This window comes from Protobothrops mucrosquamatus, unplaced genomic scaffold, assembly GCF_001527695.2.
Source record: "Protobothrops mucrosquamatus isolate PMUCROS unplaced genomic scaffold, P.Mucros_1.0 scaffold508, whole genome shotgun sequence".
Classification (NCBI taxonomy): Eukaryota; Metazoa; Chordata; class Lepidosauria; order Squamata; family Viperidae; genus Protobothrops; species Protobothrops mucrosquamatus.
In genome coordinates this window covers 273,142-292,324 of record NW_015386823.1, presented here as the reverse complement: position 1 = coordinate 292,324, position 19,183 = coordinate 273,142, and the positions used below count along the sequence as shown (strand labels likewise).

Sequence of the window (19,183 nt, the reverse complement as noted above, 5' to 3'; positions counted from 1 at the left end):
TAACATTCACAAAATGTAGTACAGGTAGTCCTCAACTTACAACCACAATTGAGCCCACATTTCTGTTGCTAAGCGAGAGAGTTAAGTAATTTTGCTCCATTTTACAACCTTGCCACAGTTAATTTGCCACAGTTAAGTTAATAACACATTGTTAAATGAATCTGGCTTCCCCATTGACTTTGCTTGTAAGAAGATCGCAAAAGGGGATCATGTGACCCTGGGACACTGCAACTGTCATAAATATGAGTTAATTGCCAAGTATTTGAATTTTGATGAGGATGCTGCAGCTGTCTTAAGTGAGAAAAACGGACATAAGTCACTTTTTTCAGTGCCTTTGTAACTTTGAGTGGTCACTAAATGAACTGTTGTTAAGTCAAGGACTATGTACATCCATTTAAGTGTCCGGTTCCAGTTCAAAAACAAAGAATTTCGCACATCATTTAATTTGAAGTATATTTTAAAGTTTGCAGACTCAGTAATCTAGGCCATAGCTGCTACCATTGATAGAATATAAAAAGGAACACATGGCAAAATGTGTTAATCTTCTCAAAATGAAAATCTGACTGAAATTTCAAATAAAACTGACATAGTAATATGAACCTTCCATCTGTTACAAATCCTAAACTTGGAGCAGAGAAAATATGCTTCATATTTAATAAGACAAGTCCACTAGAGGGCAAAAAATGCTCTATTTTTCTTTTTTAAAAAATTATTCAACCTGAATAAATCAATTCTCAGAAATATATGCAATATTATTATAATATGAGAAATACAAAGGCAAGAAAATTTAAGTCAGCTATTTCCCAAAATAATATAAGAAAAAGAAAGATAATTCTTGGTATACAGATGCATTGGTGAACAAAATGTTTTGGAAACTAATATAGAAAGAAAAAAAATGCAATTACTTTTGCTTCATTAAAGGCAATGCAATCCGCAATGCATGTAGAAATATGAACAGATCATTTCTATATAAGATAAAATTGGTATAGTAACCAATTATAGTAAAAAAAAACTACTTGTAACGTAGTCTGTGTGGGACTACTTTAAAAAATCTTTTACAAGCTTCATTGAATTGTGAAATGAAACTTCTATTTCTTTGAAGGAACTCAGTAACATGCAAGACATGCAAGAGAGATTCTGCATCTGGTAATAATTAAAAACATTCAAGAAGACAATATAACTAGGACTATGTAGAGAATTACTTATCTGATAGTGAAATCACCATTTTTCTCTTGACAGAGTGGATAAAACAAGACATAGCTAGTTAGGTTCAAGTTTATGTTCTTGGGTTAGTCTTCAAAATTTCAACAGAGTTGCCATCAATATCTATTCCATTCTGAATTTTTTAGAGGAACAAAAGGAGAACTATGTTGGATATGGATGAAGATGATTTCATCTAGCATTCTGTTTCCATAGTATTTAAACACCACCATTGATAGGAAGCGCATTGGTATAATATATGTTACAAATATTATAAAGTGTTCTTATTGGAATAAATCTTTAAAAGTTTGCATGGCAAAGAAATAAATTATGAAATAATTTATAGAAATAAAATAATCAAAATTAAATATTTACTACTAGTCATTTTACATAACCCATTCCACAATAGCCACCATTCTTAACAGTTTCTGATCAAGAATCTGTTCCAATATAAATTTCTTAGGTACTAAAAGTCTAGGGAAAGCTAATTTTCTGCCCAGTTAATTCCCATTTTAGATACTGTCACACAGAAGCCTTGTTCTTATATGCTCCTGATATTGAGAGCATATGATAATTGATGGCACTAATGGGTTTCTGAGTGCAATTTAGAATGTTGGTGTTAATCTTTAATGATTGGCACCTGAATATCTACAGTAAATGGCTGCAGACTTCCCAAAATATAAGCCAAAAATACTAGATTTCATTAGAACACCAGTTAGTTAATCCTATATTTCTAGGAGATGAAGTGAACCAGGACTAATCAATTGTTTCTCTCTGGCAGCACTGTTTCTCTGGAATGATCTCCATCAGTAATCCCCAACGGGACAGCAGACTTGCCTTTTTGATTACAAGACTTTAGGAAGTTATTAAAAACCAAATTATTCCTGAGAGCACTTTCATGGTTTATTTATTGCTCCATTTTAATCATTTTTTATTATTGTTTCTGTTCATTGTTGTTTATGTTGCTATTGTATGTAGATATTTTGTTATATTCCTTATAAGTTGCTGATTGTGATGGCATATAAATTCAAAAAATATTTTCTATTTGTACTTTAATCTTTTGGGCTGCTTGTGAGAGATCAGTTCTCCTTAGCACAATATATGTAGATTCCATTCGATATTACAGTTCTTCTGAATTTTAGTATTCAAATGGTAAAATTTTTATTACCATTTTTCTGCACAGTTTGTAGCTATTAATCCAGTTTTGCAAATCAGTTTTCCTTCAGATGTTGTGGGTGCTTTATCACTCAAATTTTTAAAGAAGAGACTGGACAGCCACTTGTCTGACATGATATAGGGCAGTGATGGCGAACCTTTTAGAGACAGAGTGCCCAAAAACTGGCCCCGCCCCCGCCCCACCCCCTTCCCCACCCCTGCTCCGTCCCATCCCACCTGCCTGCAGGGCCACTCACCGCCTCCAGGGCCCGATGCAGATCGCCCAGCAGCGCCATGGTGGCCACGCCCTCTGCCCACGCCCCGCAGCATCAACTGTGCACAATGGGGCGTGAGGGCAGAGTCTTGTCTACTCTGTCTGGCTGCCATGTCCTTGGCTGCACTGTCCGCGTGGGCCACGCTCGGGGGCGACTCTCCTCCAGGGGGGCTGCTGGTGAGGAAGGGGTCACGGGTGAGGCAAGGCTGGGACAACCGCACGTGTGCCCACAGAGAGGGCTCCAAGTGCCGCCTCTGGCACCCGTGCCATAGGTTCACCACCACTGATATAGGGTCTCCTGCTTGAGCAGGAGGCTGGACTAGAAGACCTCCAACGTCCCTTCCAGCTCTATTCTGATTGATAGTGAATGTGGAATGTGGAAGTGCAGAATCACTACTGTACTAGCACATGCAGGTCTCATGAATAGCCCTCCTATGTAGCTAATCTAATCTTCTTCATACTCCTTGCCACAAAAGGTATTTTAATGGCACATATTTTAATTTGTAATCATTCTTAGCCTTGAAGTTTTGTGCCCACTGCCCATATCTAGCTCACCAACATTTAACACCCAGGTAAGCAGGGATTAACACCGAACAGTAAACAAATACTAACTCAAACAAACCATTAAGCATTAAACAACAGCTCAATCAAGGAACTACTGAGAAAACAACACACCTGCAGACAATACAAGTTATTGTACATATAAACAGAACAAAGCTAAAGATGTGAGATAATGAAATATCTGCAAATACATAATGTGGGAAGTCAGCCCCACCTCAGAGAAGGAAATATTAAAAGGGCAGAATATTATATTTCCTCAAAGGATCTTAAAGAGGCAGAAAAGCATGACCAGTTTTTTTCTTAATAGCCCCAAGTCGCCCTCCCCCAAGCAGAAACCAGTTCTATAGAAATGCAGATGTAAATACTGTAATCCATTCAGGAAGGTTGGAGGCCCCCACCTAGAAGCTTAGGAAGACAAAAACACCTAAAATCTACATACCCCACCCAAACTCTAGGACAGGGTATAATATGATTAATCCACAGATGCCAAAGGGGCACACTCAGACTCAGGTCAAAGTACATGACACAGAAAATACAAAGCATCAAACAGGAACAGGAAACAACCCCAAGAGCCCCAGAGGGTATAAAAACCCACTCCCTACAGGTGCTCTTTTTCTTTTCTTCCAGAGCCATCTTTCTGTCTGGCTCTCCTCTTAAATAAACTGCAACCTTCTTTCTAAAGCAGTCGCCATGTTGTTTATTCCCAGCTTGGATTGAACCATGATGAAGACTTTTCCTTCAACAATGATCAAGCTGAGAGAACATGAAGGACTCGATGAAACTTAGCTTGGCAGCCAGATATGCACAGAACTAGTTCCAACTATGAGCATTTTAAACATTTGTTGAAAAAAAATCAAGATTATATAGGAAAAAAAGAAAAGCATTTTAAAGCTGGCTCGATGAAGACATAATATAGAATTATTGCAATACTCCTAAAATTGAGGACGTTCTGCATAGCCTGAAGCCAGATCCCCCATTTTGTTAGACTACGGTAATACATTTATTGTATATGTTGGAATAATTCATCACATTCCTCTGGAATACAATTCACCATATCTGATACTTCTGATAAAATACTTAGACCATACTTAGAAATAATTAACAATTATTCTTAAAGAGTTCACGGGACTTTGTTTTTTTTTATAAACAACTGGAAATAACATCTGAGCACATTGTCTCCTGGAATAATATCTTGAAAGTACAGCTAAATAAAATCAAATATAAGTCGTTTTTTACATGACCAGGATTAATAGATGTACCTTGTGCAGTGATAGGAAAGGTCTCATATTTTCTAGGGTCCCATTAATATATTTTGCTTTATTCTGATCTATTATGTTTGTCTAAACTACACTACTCTTGCTTTGTGAACTCGGCTAATGGTGATGTTTTCCAGCAATTCATGGTTAAGCAAGCCTCAAGTAAAGAGGCGGGCTCTTTCTGCCACTCTATCGGAAGCGTATTGCGCAGGCGCACCCCGGTTCTAACTCGAATATGATGCCTGGTAGCGTTTCAAATCCTGTGCACATGCGCACCAAGAAAGCGAGAGGCGGGGCGATGTTACTAGTCGTCAGTGGGTAGTGATCTTGCCGCCATTTTGGACTTTCCTTTTTTTCCCCCCCTCCCCTTCTCCTTCTTTACAGCAATCGGAAAAAGCAGCGATAGAGCGGAGAGCTCTTCGTGCGCTTTCTTTCCCTCCTTTCCGTCTTATTTGTGATCCGTACGGTTAGAGAACTCGAGCTATGTCCGCCAACAGGAACCTCAAGCAAGTGAGGATTGAAAACAGTTCTCCGGCGTCGGCTCCTCCGATGAGCATGGTGGGCGGCGGCCCTATGAAGGGACTGCGGGGTTTGGAGCAGCCGTCCGAGAACGAAGCTTTGGCCGCCGCTAGAGCGATGGTGAAGAAGGAAGAGGAGGAAAACAACAGAGGCTTTACCGTCGACATTAAGAGCTTCCTCAAGCCTGGCGAGAAGAGCTATACGCAAAGGTGTCGCCTCTTCGTCGGGAACCTCCCCACCGACATCACCGAAGAGGATTTCAAACGCCTTTTTGAGCGCTACGGGGAGCCCAGCGAGGTCTTCATTAACCGCGACCGTGGTTTCGGCTTCATTCGCCTGGTGAGAAGCTGCGCCCGCCATTCTTGCGCTTGTGTGAAGGGCACGAAGGGGATTTTTTTTCCCCCTCCCCGTGAAAATAACTGCATGTCCCTCATGAAACATGCCGACCCCTCCCTGGAAGGGGGGGGGATTTTGCCGCTAGCGGCGGAGCCTGGAGCCCCCCCTCCTCGCCGCGGACACGCGCCCCCTCCCGCTTCAGATGCCGGGCGTGCGCGCGCCAGGCCTCCCGGATCGCTTTGTCCTTTCTTTTGCCGAGGTTGAAACTCGCGAGTTTCAACACGTGCGCCGCTATGAAAACGTTTAAAGGTTTGCCCAGTTTAAATGAAGTTTCCTTTAAAGTACTCTCCCGAGTGGTAAAATGAAGTCAAAGCGTTACCGAAATTCGGTATTGCGGCGACTATTCCTAAAAGGGGGGCTACGTGTTGCTGCTGTTTGCGCTTTCCTTCAGTTCTTGTCCACGTGTTGGTCGCCGTTGCTGTCTAATAATTGAATTATATTTGTCTCGACGCAGTATTGCAGAGAGGGGCATGCTGATATATTTTCTTACAAAATAATAAAACAGTTTCTACCTTCATCATCATATCTCCAGGAGCTTTTTTCTCCTCCATCTTTGGGGAGGTATGCAGCAACAAAAATATGCAGAAAAAAAGTCGATAGCTGAAATTATATCTTTTTTTCTTTTGAAAAAAAATTGTATTCTTCCAGTTTGTGTATTATCCTTTAGGAAGATGACATAGAACAGTACAGTGACTGTCACAGTACTTACCAAACCATCTTTAGCTTCTACTGATAAATATTAAACTGTTTATGGGGAGGATTCTGTTTGAAAAAAAACTATGTTCTTTACAATTGCTTCATTTATTGAAAGTAAAGCATAGCATTATCAATAGAGCTGGCTCTCATAACCCTTGCAGTCTTATCTACTTAACATTTTTAAAGATTGATACTTTTCTAAGAAGACATTAGTTTATAATACTTTGCTATTTAGATTTCCTATTAAAGATGGTTTATTTTGGAAATGTTCCTTTAGTTTCTCCTTAAGAGCCTCTCAGAAATGTGGAAGTGTTTGATCATAGCTTAGGTATCTTTATTATCTTTAAACATCTATAACTTGTAAGATAGGTAGCCATATAAATGTGATTAATAAATTCCTAGATCAAGACCACCTTTTTAAATTTGCTGAAATATCTGGATCTGAATGGTGGAAGGGATTGTCTTAGTGAAACTTAGAAAAGTTAGGACATATTCCAGGTTATGTAAGGAATAAAGTTGTTCTGATAATGCAATTGGAGCAGTGGGTATGGCTGAAAATTGGTCCATAGTTTTCCTATACCCATTTAAATTCAAAATGGAGCTGGCTTATTTAAATAGACTTTCAGACCAGTTGGATTATGGGCATGCTAATTTTTGTTTTGTTTTTGCTGAAAACTTATTACAATACACAATTGTTTTGTGTGCTTCAATTTATAATCTTCTGAGCTTTTATCCTAATTCAGGTACATTTTAAGAAAAATCTGGTTGATGACTTGATTAGTTTTGGAGGGCATACTAATTTTTTTAAGTGAGAATTGTTTTGTATTCTCATTTTGTGTTATAAAATGCTAGTATGACTAATACTAGCTTTAACTTTAATTATCCAAGGCATAGTTCAAGGTAAAACACAAATATGCTATATGGCTTACCACTATGGCCAGCCTGTGGCAGAACACAAATAGTCATTTTGACAGCTATGAATCACAGTTTGTTCTTAGCTATAATTTGATAGGTGTTAATTAAGCCAATGAAAAAAGTTATATACTCTCTGCTTTTACTCTTCTATTGAGAAGGAATATCTGTTGAGTCTCAGATTATTTTCCTTTGTACCTTTTATTTAAATTTTTATAGAGAACTGAGATAGAAAGTTAAAGTATGTTCATTTAAGCTATGTGTATGGATGTATGTACATATGCATATGTATACATATATATAAAAGGACATTAATGAGTTTTAGCAGATGACTTCCTTCCCCCCCTTTCCATTTTGGCTCAATTTTTTGTGAGGAAGAAACATGAATAGAAATATATATTTTATTTTGATTCATTGATTAAGTGCCATCAAATAAGGGTGAATTTGTAGAAACCACAGATTACACACACACACACACACAAACACACACACACCAAGATGATCTGGTGTTTTAATTTTCTCAGTCGTCCACTTATTTTATTATTTTTCCAGCACTTAGGGAGGCATAGATGTGTTTTTATACATGTTATGCTTACAAAAATCATGCATCTGTTTTGTGAGCTTCATGGCTCAATGTGAACTTAATGTTTCCCCAGTAAGTCCCTTGATCACTATTGTATATGCTATAATATTATAGTCAGGTTACTTGGTCCTGACTAGATTGATTTCCCTAACAATGAATACATTTAAATCTATATGGGGGATGCATGTGATAAAATATACCTAGTTAAGGGGTGTCAAACTGCCGGGATGCATCATGGCAAAACAAAGTTGCGATACGTTGCGAGTTTGACACCCCTGACATAGTTAGCTTGTCAGTGAATTAATTAAATTATGGTTTAGTTCCAATACAAGGCATATAGCAAAGATTCCCTGTCTGTTTAGGGAAATACAGGTTTACATTTGCAAATTATTTGTATTCTCTTATTTATTTATTTTGATTTTACTGTCTTGGAAGGCAGATTTCAAAATATTTAGTATTCAATGGCCATGTAAATAAACTCTGATTGTACCTGTAAAGTAAGTTTTTTTGGGGGTTGTGTTTTTCTGGTTAGATGAGATACCAGAAAAGCTGGTTAAATCCTTTAAAACTAAAAACTTCACTATTACTTTCTAGAAATGTTTAAAGTTTAAAGTTAATAAGAGGGATCTAATAAATTCTAGTCTGAGTTTATTCAATAGGTTTGAGGTTTATCAAGCTAATTACCAGTGAGGAAGACAGGAATGCCTATTCAAGCATAATTGCTTATTTAAAACTCCTTCAGTGACTATAATGAGACTTGTCCCTTATTTACTTTAAAGCTGGAAAGATTGTTTTTGAATTCCTTGTTTTAGCTTTTGTAGTCAGGCTGCTGCAATTGATAGAGAATCTGGAAATTGTCTGTGCAACTATTGGCAAGATTCCCACCAGCCACTGCAGTTTTTAATCTGCAAAAACGACCATCTGTCTTGTCACTGGAAGCAGTAATAGAGGGAAATATTGAAACACCTTTATAGGTTCTGAATAAGCCTAAAATACATGTAATGTTAAATTCTTAATTATATGTAATATCTACACATAATATAATTGCGTATGTATTTTGTAATTTTTTTGAAAAGGAGTCCAGGACCTTGGCTGAAATAGCAAAAGCAGAACTTGATGGAACCATTTTAAAAAGCAGGCCACTCCGAATTCGATTTGCCACCCATGGAGCTGCTTTAACAGTTAAGAATCTTTCACCAGTTGTTTCCAATGAGCTTTTGGAACAAGCTTTCTCTCAATTTGGGCCTGTGGAAAGAGCGGTTGTTGTCGTAGATGATCGTGGTAGAGCAACAGGCAAAGGTTTTGTGGAATTTGCTGCGAAACCTCCAGCGCGTAAAGCTCTAGAAAGATGTGGTGATGGTGCATTCTTGCTTACAACGTAAGTTTACTCTTTTCCACATTTATTGTGATGTTATGTGTTTAAAATATGTACTGCTAGCATCCTCAAGGCAGATCCTCCTAGAAATCAATATAGATGAAAGAACTCTTCTAGCACAGGAACAAATGATCAGGGTCCAGAATATGGTAAGATTCCTGTAGATACTGACACGGTTATAGGGAGTAATGATAGCATTGTCAGTACTGTGAGTCTGTTTTTACTCCAGAACACTTACCATTTCAAAACCAGATACATAAGCCTAAGAGTCTCTAGCAGGGTTACCAAGTCCTTGCAGCTAACCAGTAAGGGAAATATCTCTCAGAAAGCTACTCAAGGATCAAATAACTACAGATACCAACCAGATGGGAAGAGGGACATCATAGGATGAGTTGATAGTCTCTCCCAATCAACCACACTTGAGAATGGCTGCTTGGCATTGAAAGCATTAGCATATCTGGTAAATGATTAATCGATTATGTGTTGCCATTGATTCTTAGTGGCCACCTAAATTTTTTGTATGATATGTAAAGATTTGACATGTTCAGACTGACAATATCACAGTACAGGTAGTCCTCAACTTACGACCACAATTGAGCTCAAAATTTTTGTTGCTAAGTGAAACATTTTGTTAAGTGAATTTTGCCCCATTTTACAACCTTTCTTTCCACAGTTAAGTGAATCACTGCAGTTGTTAAGTTAGTACTACGGTTGTTAGAATCTGGCTTCCCCATTGATTTTATCAGAAGGTCGCAAAAGCTGATCACAGGACCCTGGGACACTGCAACCGTCAAATATGAGTCAGTTGCCACGTGTCTGAATTTTGATCATGGGGATGCTGCAATGGTTGTAAGTGTGAAAAACGGTCATAAGTCACTTTTTTCAGTGCCATTGTAACTTTGAATGGTCACTAAATGAACTGTTGTAAGTCAAGAATGCCTGTAAAGGAATATAACAACAGCCAAGGCAGAATAAGATGAAAGCCCTTCATACAAAGTGTCATAATCATTTTGATAAATATAAATTTGGGGAGTACACAAAGGAATTGCTGAAAATTGAAGCAGAATGCCTGAGTTAATAAAGTCAATCGCAGAAGAATTGGATCATGCATCCCCAGGTATTCCAAAAAATATATATCTGAAGGTGGGAGTTGGTTAACCTATTTAAAACAAAAAATATCAGGAAGATGAGTCAGTTCTCCTGATTTCAAGAAGAGAGAATAGAGGAAATTAATTTTCTAAAGGCGCCTGTGTCCATTACCATCTCTGACCAAGGTGACCCACAAGATAAAGATGATCAAAGTACCAATTATCTTAATTCCCTCCTGTTTGTCTTGAGCATGGAGCCACTGTCATATCCATTGATGTGTGCGTACATACTAAGCATCTGGCCTGCCAGATTTTGCAGTAGAGATAATTCTTGGCCTCCGGACACTTACAAACCATCAAAATCTACAAATGACTTGATATGTCCAAAAGAGCTGGGGCAGGATAAAAGACAAACAGTGGCAGTGTAATTCTGAACCTCTTAGATTTCTTTGGATGTATCTGGCTAATGGTCTAAAAGCTAGCACTATGCAGAGAGGTCACTTTTTTGGGAATATTAGTATAGACCAAATTCTGAGCTCAATTGTAGTTATAAGTGGTATTTCCTCAGCACTAGTGTGCTGTTTCTCTCAATCACACACTATGCCTTCATGTGACCAGCACTTAACTATCACATACTTTGAACATATTAGGCAAATTCTTGAAAGCTGCTTCATTTGAAAGATGATCTTTCTAACATTTGTGGTCTCAAGTAGAACTAGGGAACCTAGGAGCCCTCTCAATGAAGGAGGAAATAGTGGTTCTATGGTTTTACCTCTTCCTTATTATGGTCAAGGGCATTTTCAGATTTCACAAGGGGTAGGAGATGAACAAGCAGGTTTTTTGCTATATCCCAGTCATCCCATGGAATATATTTGATACAAGTTTAATGTGCACAAACATTTTAGAATTTTAGAAGGGTGATATTTGTCTCCCATAACTCAATCTTCCATAAGTAAGTGGGTCACAGAACAACAATTGGCTGACATAGTTTCTTTGTTAAATCAGTAACCTTCAAAGCACTGGCAATAGGTTTCCATATGTAGATATTCATAGGGCAGCAGTCTGGGTTTGATCAGCTAAGTTAAAAATGTACTTTTGAATAGTAAGAAAATGATTAGGAAATCAGCAAGTCAAACTAATTTTCTATATTCTGTATAGGTTTTTAAAAAAATTTCCTTACCACATAACAGCAAGTTTTTGCTTATCTGTGTTTATCTGTGCAGCTTTTCTATGGAAAAAAGTTAATTTCTCAGTTGAAGTCGGAGAACTGAAGAGCTTTGGTTTATTTCACTAGATTTCAAATGTCAGGATCCTTTCTGATCAGAAGAGTGGAATTAATCTTATCACTTTGGACCCATCTTTTGTTGACAAGAATGATGCCTCATGTCAAAATAAAATAAAGTTTTTTTAAAGTCATCCTATGTCAGTGATGGCGAACCTTTTAGGGACCGAGTGCCCAAATACCACCCCCCACCCCTGCTCCGCTTCCTGCCCTGCCTGCTCCATCCCCACCCAACCCCTGCCCCACCTGCCTGCAGGGCCATGCACCGCCTCCATGGCCCGCTGCAGCAGATTGCCCAGGCAGCCCTGCAGCGCCATGGCAGCCACGCCCTCCGCCCACACCCCGCAGCATCACCTGCGCGCTATGGGGTGCGAGGGCGGAGTCTTGTCCCTGTTGCCCGGCTATGTCCTTGGCTGCGCTGCTCCGTGCAGGCCATGCCCAGGGGTAACTCTCCTTCAGGGGGGCTGCTGGTGGGGCTGCTGGTGATGAGGGGTGTGGGGGAGGGGGCTGGGGCAACGGCGTGCGTGCCCACAGATAGGGCTCCGAATGCTGCCTCTGGCACGCGTCCCATAGGTTCGCCACCACTGTCCTATGTTATCAACAACTTAATCTAGCACGTACAGATACAGATAGTCCTCAACTTACAACAGTTCATTTAGTGATCATTCAAAGTTACAATCGCACTGAAAATGTGACTTACAACTATTTTTCACACCTATGACTGTTGCAGCATCCCCAAGGTCACGTGATCAAAATTCAGATGCTTGGCAAGTGACTCATGTTTATGATGGTTGAAGTATCCCAGGTCATGTGAACACCTTTTGCGATCTTCTGACAAGCAAAGTCAGTGGGAAAGCCAGATTCATTTAACAACCATTTTACTAACTTAACAACTGCAGTGATTCACTTAGCAACAGAAATTTTGGGCTCAATTGTGGTTGTAAGTCGAGGAGTATCTGTATCTCCCATATGCAGATCTTAGTTCACGCCTGCTGTTTGAATAGTAGATTGGCAGTGTGAAACTAGAGTTTGAGTTTACATATTCCTGATTAACAGTGTGTATATGTTACTTGTTTTAAGAACACCTAGACCTGTTCTTGTTGAACCTATGGAACAATTTGATAATGAAGATGGCTTGCCTGAGAAATTAATGCAAAAAACACAACAGTATCATAAGTAAGTACCCACTTCTAAAACAGAATATTAGAAATGAAAAAGAAGTAATAAAGAAATAACATCTTAATCAAAATTCTCATTAAAACAAATCTTGCACAATGTACCATGATAAAATTAGAGCTTAAAATTTCTTAAAATGGGTTGGTTGTATATTATATAACAAACAGAACAAGACTTACCGTGATTGAAAAAGTATACTTGTGTCAGAAAAGCAATGAAACTAGTAGAGTTTAGATCTGTTTTCTATGTTATAAATTTTCTGAGATACCTTGCCATTTCATAGGGAAAGGAAAGGATAGAAGCAATATAAAGAAATAAGCAAGTTTCAGAATGTGATTTTAGCAAGATGAAAAGCATTTTCCTATGCAATCTGCTGCTCAGAAATAAAGCACACAGTAAAGTAAATTTTCTGCAACCTTCCCTGCCCATGTCAGTATTTCATACCAGTAGTATCAGTTGAGCCCATTGGGGATTATTTCTTTGGGGTAGCAAATAGTAGGAATGATTGCTCTTCCTTTATGTTTCCAGGCTTGCTCATTTGAAGAGCTCTGAAGAAAAAAATGTTTATGCTGCTAGTGGAATAAAGATTTTCATGCTTTCCCACCTTCCACTTTAAATTTTACACATCCCAGTCTGTTTTTTTTTTTGTACTTAAGCAGACAAGCTTAAGTTTCTTTGGCACTAAATTTGCCATAGGCAATAAAATCAGTAACACCATTATTTAAGAATCCATACAGAAGAAGCCTTGAAGAAATGAATTGGAAAATTTGCAGGCAAATTTGCTGTTACATTTATCAAATGACCGCATTAAAGTGAAATGTGTCTTCTCTTAGGGAAAGAGAACAGCCTCCACGTTTTGCCCAACCTGGAACATTTGAATTTGAATATGCTTCACGATGGAAAGCTCTTGATGAAATGGAAAAACAACAGCGGGAACAAGTTGATAGAAATATTAGAGAAGCTAAGGAGAAGCTAGAGGCAGAAATGGAAGCAGCTCGACATGAGCATCAGTTAATGTTGATGAGACAAGGTATTCTTCATAAATTATTGCTTTAATCATGTGGGCTGAAGAATATTGGAAATAGTCTGATTATTTGGATTAACACATTTAATACAATTCAAAATTATTACACACATGGACACATGTATGTATGTATATACACACATACACACAGTATAACAGTAGTGAGGGACCTGTGACTCATGGTCTGTATATTTGAAATACAAATATCTGGCCTTTGATAGTGACCTAATTCAGATAAGCTCTTTCTTTCAAACACAATCAGTGCATGAGAGCTGATTGCTGGTTTTCTGAACATAAATGTTTTTCTTTGTAGAGGAAGAATTTAGAAGTGAACTTTCTCCAAAGCCTACTTCATTTGGTTATTTTGAGCCAGTAAGATAGAGACAGTCACTTGCGCTGTATTAAGTACATAACTGTTAATATACTGAGATTTTTGTATGATGCAAACAAAACAAAAACAAAATTGACTAAATAGGAAAAAGCCACAATTCCCTACAGTTGACTAATTAAACTGTTTGTTGTTCTTACAACATTTTTTGACATTACTTTAATTCTAAGTAATAGTCATATTGCTTAAAGTTGGATATTAACATTTGAAGTAATGTATGATGTATGATAAATGAAGTGGTGTACAAAATATAAAATCTGAGTTGTAACTGAGCAGCAATTCAGATTTCTCCATCTGCAGTATTGATTTGAACAGAACTGCTTACTTTTTGAGCTCCTCTGTCTTAAAAAAAATGTCCTATCACTTTAAATTGATTATTTTTTTGTGTTAGGGATAACAAATTTCAGTCTTTAACACATCCCTTTTCACATTTTTGTCTCTTGGCTGTGAAAGTTCAGGTACATTGTGGTTCGCTTAAAGACAGAGTTTGGTTTAGCCTTCAATAGTTTCTGTACCTTAGTGAAGCATTCTGGGTCCCAGAAAATATGTCCCAAAACTGAGAAAAAGGCTTCAACTTAATATTTATATGTTCTATGATTAAAAATCCATTGTTTCTAGTTCTTTAAATTTTTCTTACTGATAATCTGTTTCAAAGAGGTCAAATTATTTATGCTTGTTTGTTGATGTTTATGCTTATTTTGGTGAGGATATTTATACTATTTGTGTCAGAACAATAGTTACTATAGCTGTTTTAACTTTTTCCAGATCTTATGAGGCGTCAGGAAGAATTGAGACGTTTAGAAGAACTTCGAAACCAGGAACTACAGAAAAGAAAGCAGATACAATTAAGGTATTCCATAGGTTTTTAAATACTGGATTATGCAGCTCAACGTGTAACTTTTTAAACTTCACAGTTTGACATTGCTTCTGAATTCTTCTCTGAAAATCTTCAGAGGAAGATATCTCCATTTTCAATTTACTAAATGAATTGATGATACAATGCCAATGAAACCTTTTTTAAAATCAGACTTCTGGGTAAGAAATGGCAGACTAAATGATGAGGCTTTAAGGATATGTTTCTAGATAAGAGATAGTATTTTAGAAGAAGAAATAATTTGTATTTTAAGAGAAGGTGATAAGTTAAAATTGTTTATACTTGTGACGAAGGAAAGATTTACGCCATTCCCGAACCCCAAATTGGTCCCTTCCAGCAAGTTGCCAAGCCTCCCCTCCCTCCTCCTTCCCTGGCAGCTACTGTGTTTAAATTTGCTTTTTCTTGGGTGGCTACAGAGCTTCCTTCGTTTTCTTTCCTTCCTATCCCTCTTCTCCCTCCCTCCCCCCGCCTTCCCTACAATGCCCTTGCGCTGGGGTGTATCCTCCTCTCCCATACATGTTAAATTTTTAAAGTATGGGCAGCTCTGCCGTCCTGGCTTCTCCTCCCCTCAGAAAAGACTGCTCTCCCCCCACCCCGCGCACTCCCTCTCTGGGACTTTCTTCTTTCGGAGGAAGGCAAAGGGACGCGGCTGCCCATTCGCCGCCCCAGCCGGGACTGCCGCCTAGCCCAGCCTGAGGAGACATGTGGCCGGCTCGGCTTCCCAGGGAGCGATGCCCCCGCTGGACGCCGCCCCAGCCGGGACTGCTGCCCGGCCCGGGGAGATACCTGGCTGGCTTGGCTTCCCAGGGAGCGATGTCCCCGCTGTCCGCCACCCCTGCCTCGGCCATTTCGCCGTCGCAAGAGGAGGGCGGCAAGGGGACGCTCTCCTTGCAGCACGGGTGCACCATGGGCGGCTGCGCCGGCAATGGGGAGTGCTGCCACAGGGACGAGGGGGGTCCCGACTCACAGCCCAAGGTCTCCTCCTGCAGCACTGAGGGCGGCGGCGGCTCCCCGAAAGCAGCCGAGGAAGGCGCCACCGATGGAGCCGAGGTGAGGCCGGGTGGTGGAAAGCCCCACGGCAGCGGCGGCAGTGGGAGGATGGCGAAGTGGCTCGGCTGCCCAGTCACTGCCACCTCTGCCTCTCCGGCCTTGCTCAGTGCGACCGGCAGCAGCTGCAGCAGGAGGACAGCAAAGGGATGCGGCTGCCCGGTTACCGTCGCCTCTCCGGCCTCGCTCAGCGCGACCGGCAGCGGCGGCGGGAGGACGGCGAAGGGGCGCGGCTGCCCGGTTATCGCTGCCTCTCCGGCCTCACTCAGCGCAAGCGGCGGGAGGATGGCCAAGAGGCGCCGCGCAGCAGGTGGGGAAAGGACCGGGCAGGCGCCACGGGGTAATCTCTCAAAAGAGGCCACGGAGATCCGCTGCCTGGGAGACGGCCGAAAGGCATGGGAAGAGAGGGTTGGGGTCGCCGAGACCCCCGGCGACCCCCCGATTAATGCGGCAGCAGAGCGAGGGGAGGACCCGCCAGGCAAGGAAGAGGCATCCCCAGACTGGCTACCCGCGGCTCCTTACCCAGGTTCTAGCACCTTTCCAGCAATCCTCCCAGCTCTTCCTCCGCTGCCACCACATGCAGTCCGAAGAAGGAAAGAGGTTTGTATCACAAACCAACGAAGTTCAACCAATCAATTCAAACTTCGTGAGAAGTTTGAATTGATTTGTTGAACTTTTTTAGTCCCACTTTTTTTTCCCCAGACTGCACATGGTGGCTGAGGCGGCTCTGGAGCTGTGGGTTGCTGACCCATGATATAGGTTCTTTAAGATATGTACTAAAGATCACTTAAGATAACACTGATGCAGGACATGTCAAACTACAGTGAAAAAACAACTGAAAAAGAATAACTAGTAAGGCTGAACATGATGTGTGGCATTGGGAAAGAAAGTATTTTTCCATGAAAATATGTGGCAAAATTTTTAGAAAGTCATATTTTATATGTAACGTCTAGGCATGAAGAAGAACATAGGAGACGTGAAGAAGAGATGCTGCGCCAGAGAGAACAGGAGGAACTGAGGAGACAGCAAGAAGGTTTCAAGCCGAATTTTATGGATACTGTAAGTAGAACTCTTTATCCCAATTAATGTGATATTAATTCAACTTAAAACAAAATTATATTTCTAAGTCTTTTCTTTGTATTGTAATTTTGTACAATCTGTAAAATCATTATAGCTCATCTTACAATTTTCCAAAATAGAAAGAGTGCCCATATTTTAAAGGTAGATTAAAATCTTGATTCAGTGGACTAATTTGGAGAGAGGAGAGTTCTGTTATTTCGGACTGTTCAATTTGAGAATTTGTCATGGCAATTTGCATATTTTGCACAATCATTTGCATATTATTTCTTTCAGTGTATTGGTATTTATATGATGACATTACAACAATGATATAATTACACATGTGACTTTAATGTAGATTTCATTTACATAATGATGTCATTGTTTAAATGACACAAATCACTCTTGAAAATACATGCCATCTAGCAGCCATCTACCTGAAGTAACATATATCAGGAAGGTCTTGATAAATGTTTAATGGAAGCCAGATAAGTAGGAGATTAATCAGAACCAGGCGTGGTTCCTAAAAAGGTGATCTTTTCATTGTGGGTGTTTTCGCAGAGAAGTTCCTTAGAGAAATTTATAGATATATGTATGGGAAGTGTATTGCTCCACCAAATTCTGTCCAGAATAGTGGAAATAGCAAGTACTAGGGTAGAGGCTGTAATTGAGACGACTGGAGAAACACTGAGGAACAGAAATTTGTTTAAGGGAAAGCCTTTTCCTCTTACACCAGCAATACAAAGATTCAAAATCAGCTCATAAGCGTACATTGTGAATCCCTGTGAAATAAATGGTTTCCTAGAGCTCTTACCACAGTGGTATCTCTGTACTTGACTGCTTCAAAACTTGCCAAATTTGGTACTCGACGCATTTTGATGTGAAAATGTTGTTCCAGTACTCGTTTGTTTGGTGCTTGATATGCTGTAATAGGAAGAGGGGGATGGCCACGGAGAACAGACAGGATGTTGCCCATGCCGGAAAGGTTGCTGCAAAAAGAAGCGGGGGACAGTCTCTAAGGGCGGATAGGAAATTGCCCATGCTGGGAAGATCACTGACATAAAAAAAGGGACAGACAGAAAGTCTTTCCCTGCCGAAACAAAGGGTCACATGGTGTTTGGTACTTATCATTTTTAATACTTGTCGCACCTCTTGGAACCAATTAATGACAAGTACTGACATACCACTGTATAACCAATATTAGCTATGTGACTGCTTAATTTTCAGGAATTACATTGTAAATTACTAGAACCAGTAGCTGTGCAAATCGTTATGGGTTTTTTTGGGTATAATAGGTGGAATCTATTAGAACTATAGTCTCGGCCATCTAACTGTTACTTTCATCTCTGGTGATTGTCCTCTGGTCTTTGGTTTCAGAGTTCTACATGGGGCTGCCCTTGAAGGGCATCTGGAAGTTTCAACTGATGCAGAATATGGCTGCATGGACAGTTATATGTGCTTCTAGGATGGCACACATTACACCTCTGTTCTGTGAGCTGCATTGGTTGCCAGTTTGCTTCTGGGAGCTGTTCAGGGTGTTGTTTTTGACCTTTAAAGCCCTGTACAGCATGGGCCAGATTATTTGGGGGTCCGTCTCTTCCCGATTACATCTTCCTGCCCTATCAGGTCCAGCAGAAGAGGTATACTCCAGGTCCTGTCTCTTAAGGCAGAGGTCCCCAACCTTTTGGGCACCAGGGATCGGTTACCTGGAGAGTCGTTTTTCTGCGGACCGGAGGGGTGCGTGGTTTTGAGTGCTGCCAGCATCCCGTGGGTGGGCTTTGCTTGTTTGTGCGGCCCAGTTGCTGGCATGCCACGGCCCGGTAGTGCTCCACGGACCAGGGGTTTGGGACCCCTGTCTTAAGGATTTCCATCTAGTGGGACCCAGGAGTCATGCCATTTCTCTCTAGAGCAGCATTCTCTCTAAGGTGAGGTTAGCTCCATCTTTCTTACCTTCTGAAAAGCCTTAAAAAATGTGGTTCCTCCATCAAGTCTGGGGATTCTACAGTGAGCCTTAAAAATGAATGAGGCTAAATGATGGTTGTCCTCCCAGTATCTTGGGTTTTTTTCTTTTATGTTTTTATTTTTTAATTTTTGTTACTTATTTCTGATGTTTTTTATATTGTGATATGGTCTTATTATTTTGCTTGTAAGCTACATAGACTCACTTTTTGCGAAATGGGCAGTTGTATAAATGGGCTGGTTAAATAAATGAATTCCATAAATGAGTATAGAAATAATTATTTCAACTACCCAGCTAATTAAATCAGTTACATGACCTATCTTTAGTTTCATAATTTCTCAATCTAAAAGCTTGTCTA

At 40.0% G+C, this 19,183-nt stretch overlaps 1 protein-coding gene across 2 annotated transcripts in view; it reads left to right on the top strand.

Moving 5' to 3' along the window:
• Window positions 1-4,816: 4,816 nt before the first annotated feature.
• PSPC1 (paraspeckle component 1) overlaps window positions 4,817-19,183 on the top strand; it is a 53,011-nt gene continuing 38,644 nt past the window's right edge. For both annotated transcript variants that reach the window (XR_001548896.1, XM_015816830.1), the window contains exons 1-6: window positions 4,817-5,304; window positions 8,629-8,930; window positions 12,378-12,473; window positions 13,307-13,503; window positions 14,651-14,735; window positions 16,760-16,865. Coding sequence is in view for 1 of the 2 variants with exons in the window: in XM_015816830.1 (XP_015672316.1) it covers window positions 4,930-5,304; window positions 8,629-8,930; window positions 12,378-12,473; window positions 13,307-13,503; window positions 14,651-14,735; window positions 16,760-16,865 (1,161 nt within the window). In the remaining variant the exon portion in view is untranslated. The remainder of the gene's footprint in view (window positions 5,305-8,628; window positions 8,931-12,377; window positions 12,474-13,306; window positions 13,504-14,650; window positions 14,736-16,759; window positions 16,866-19,183) is intronic.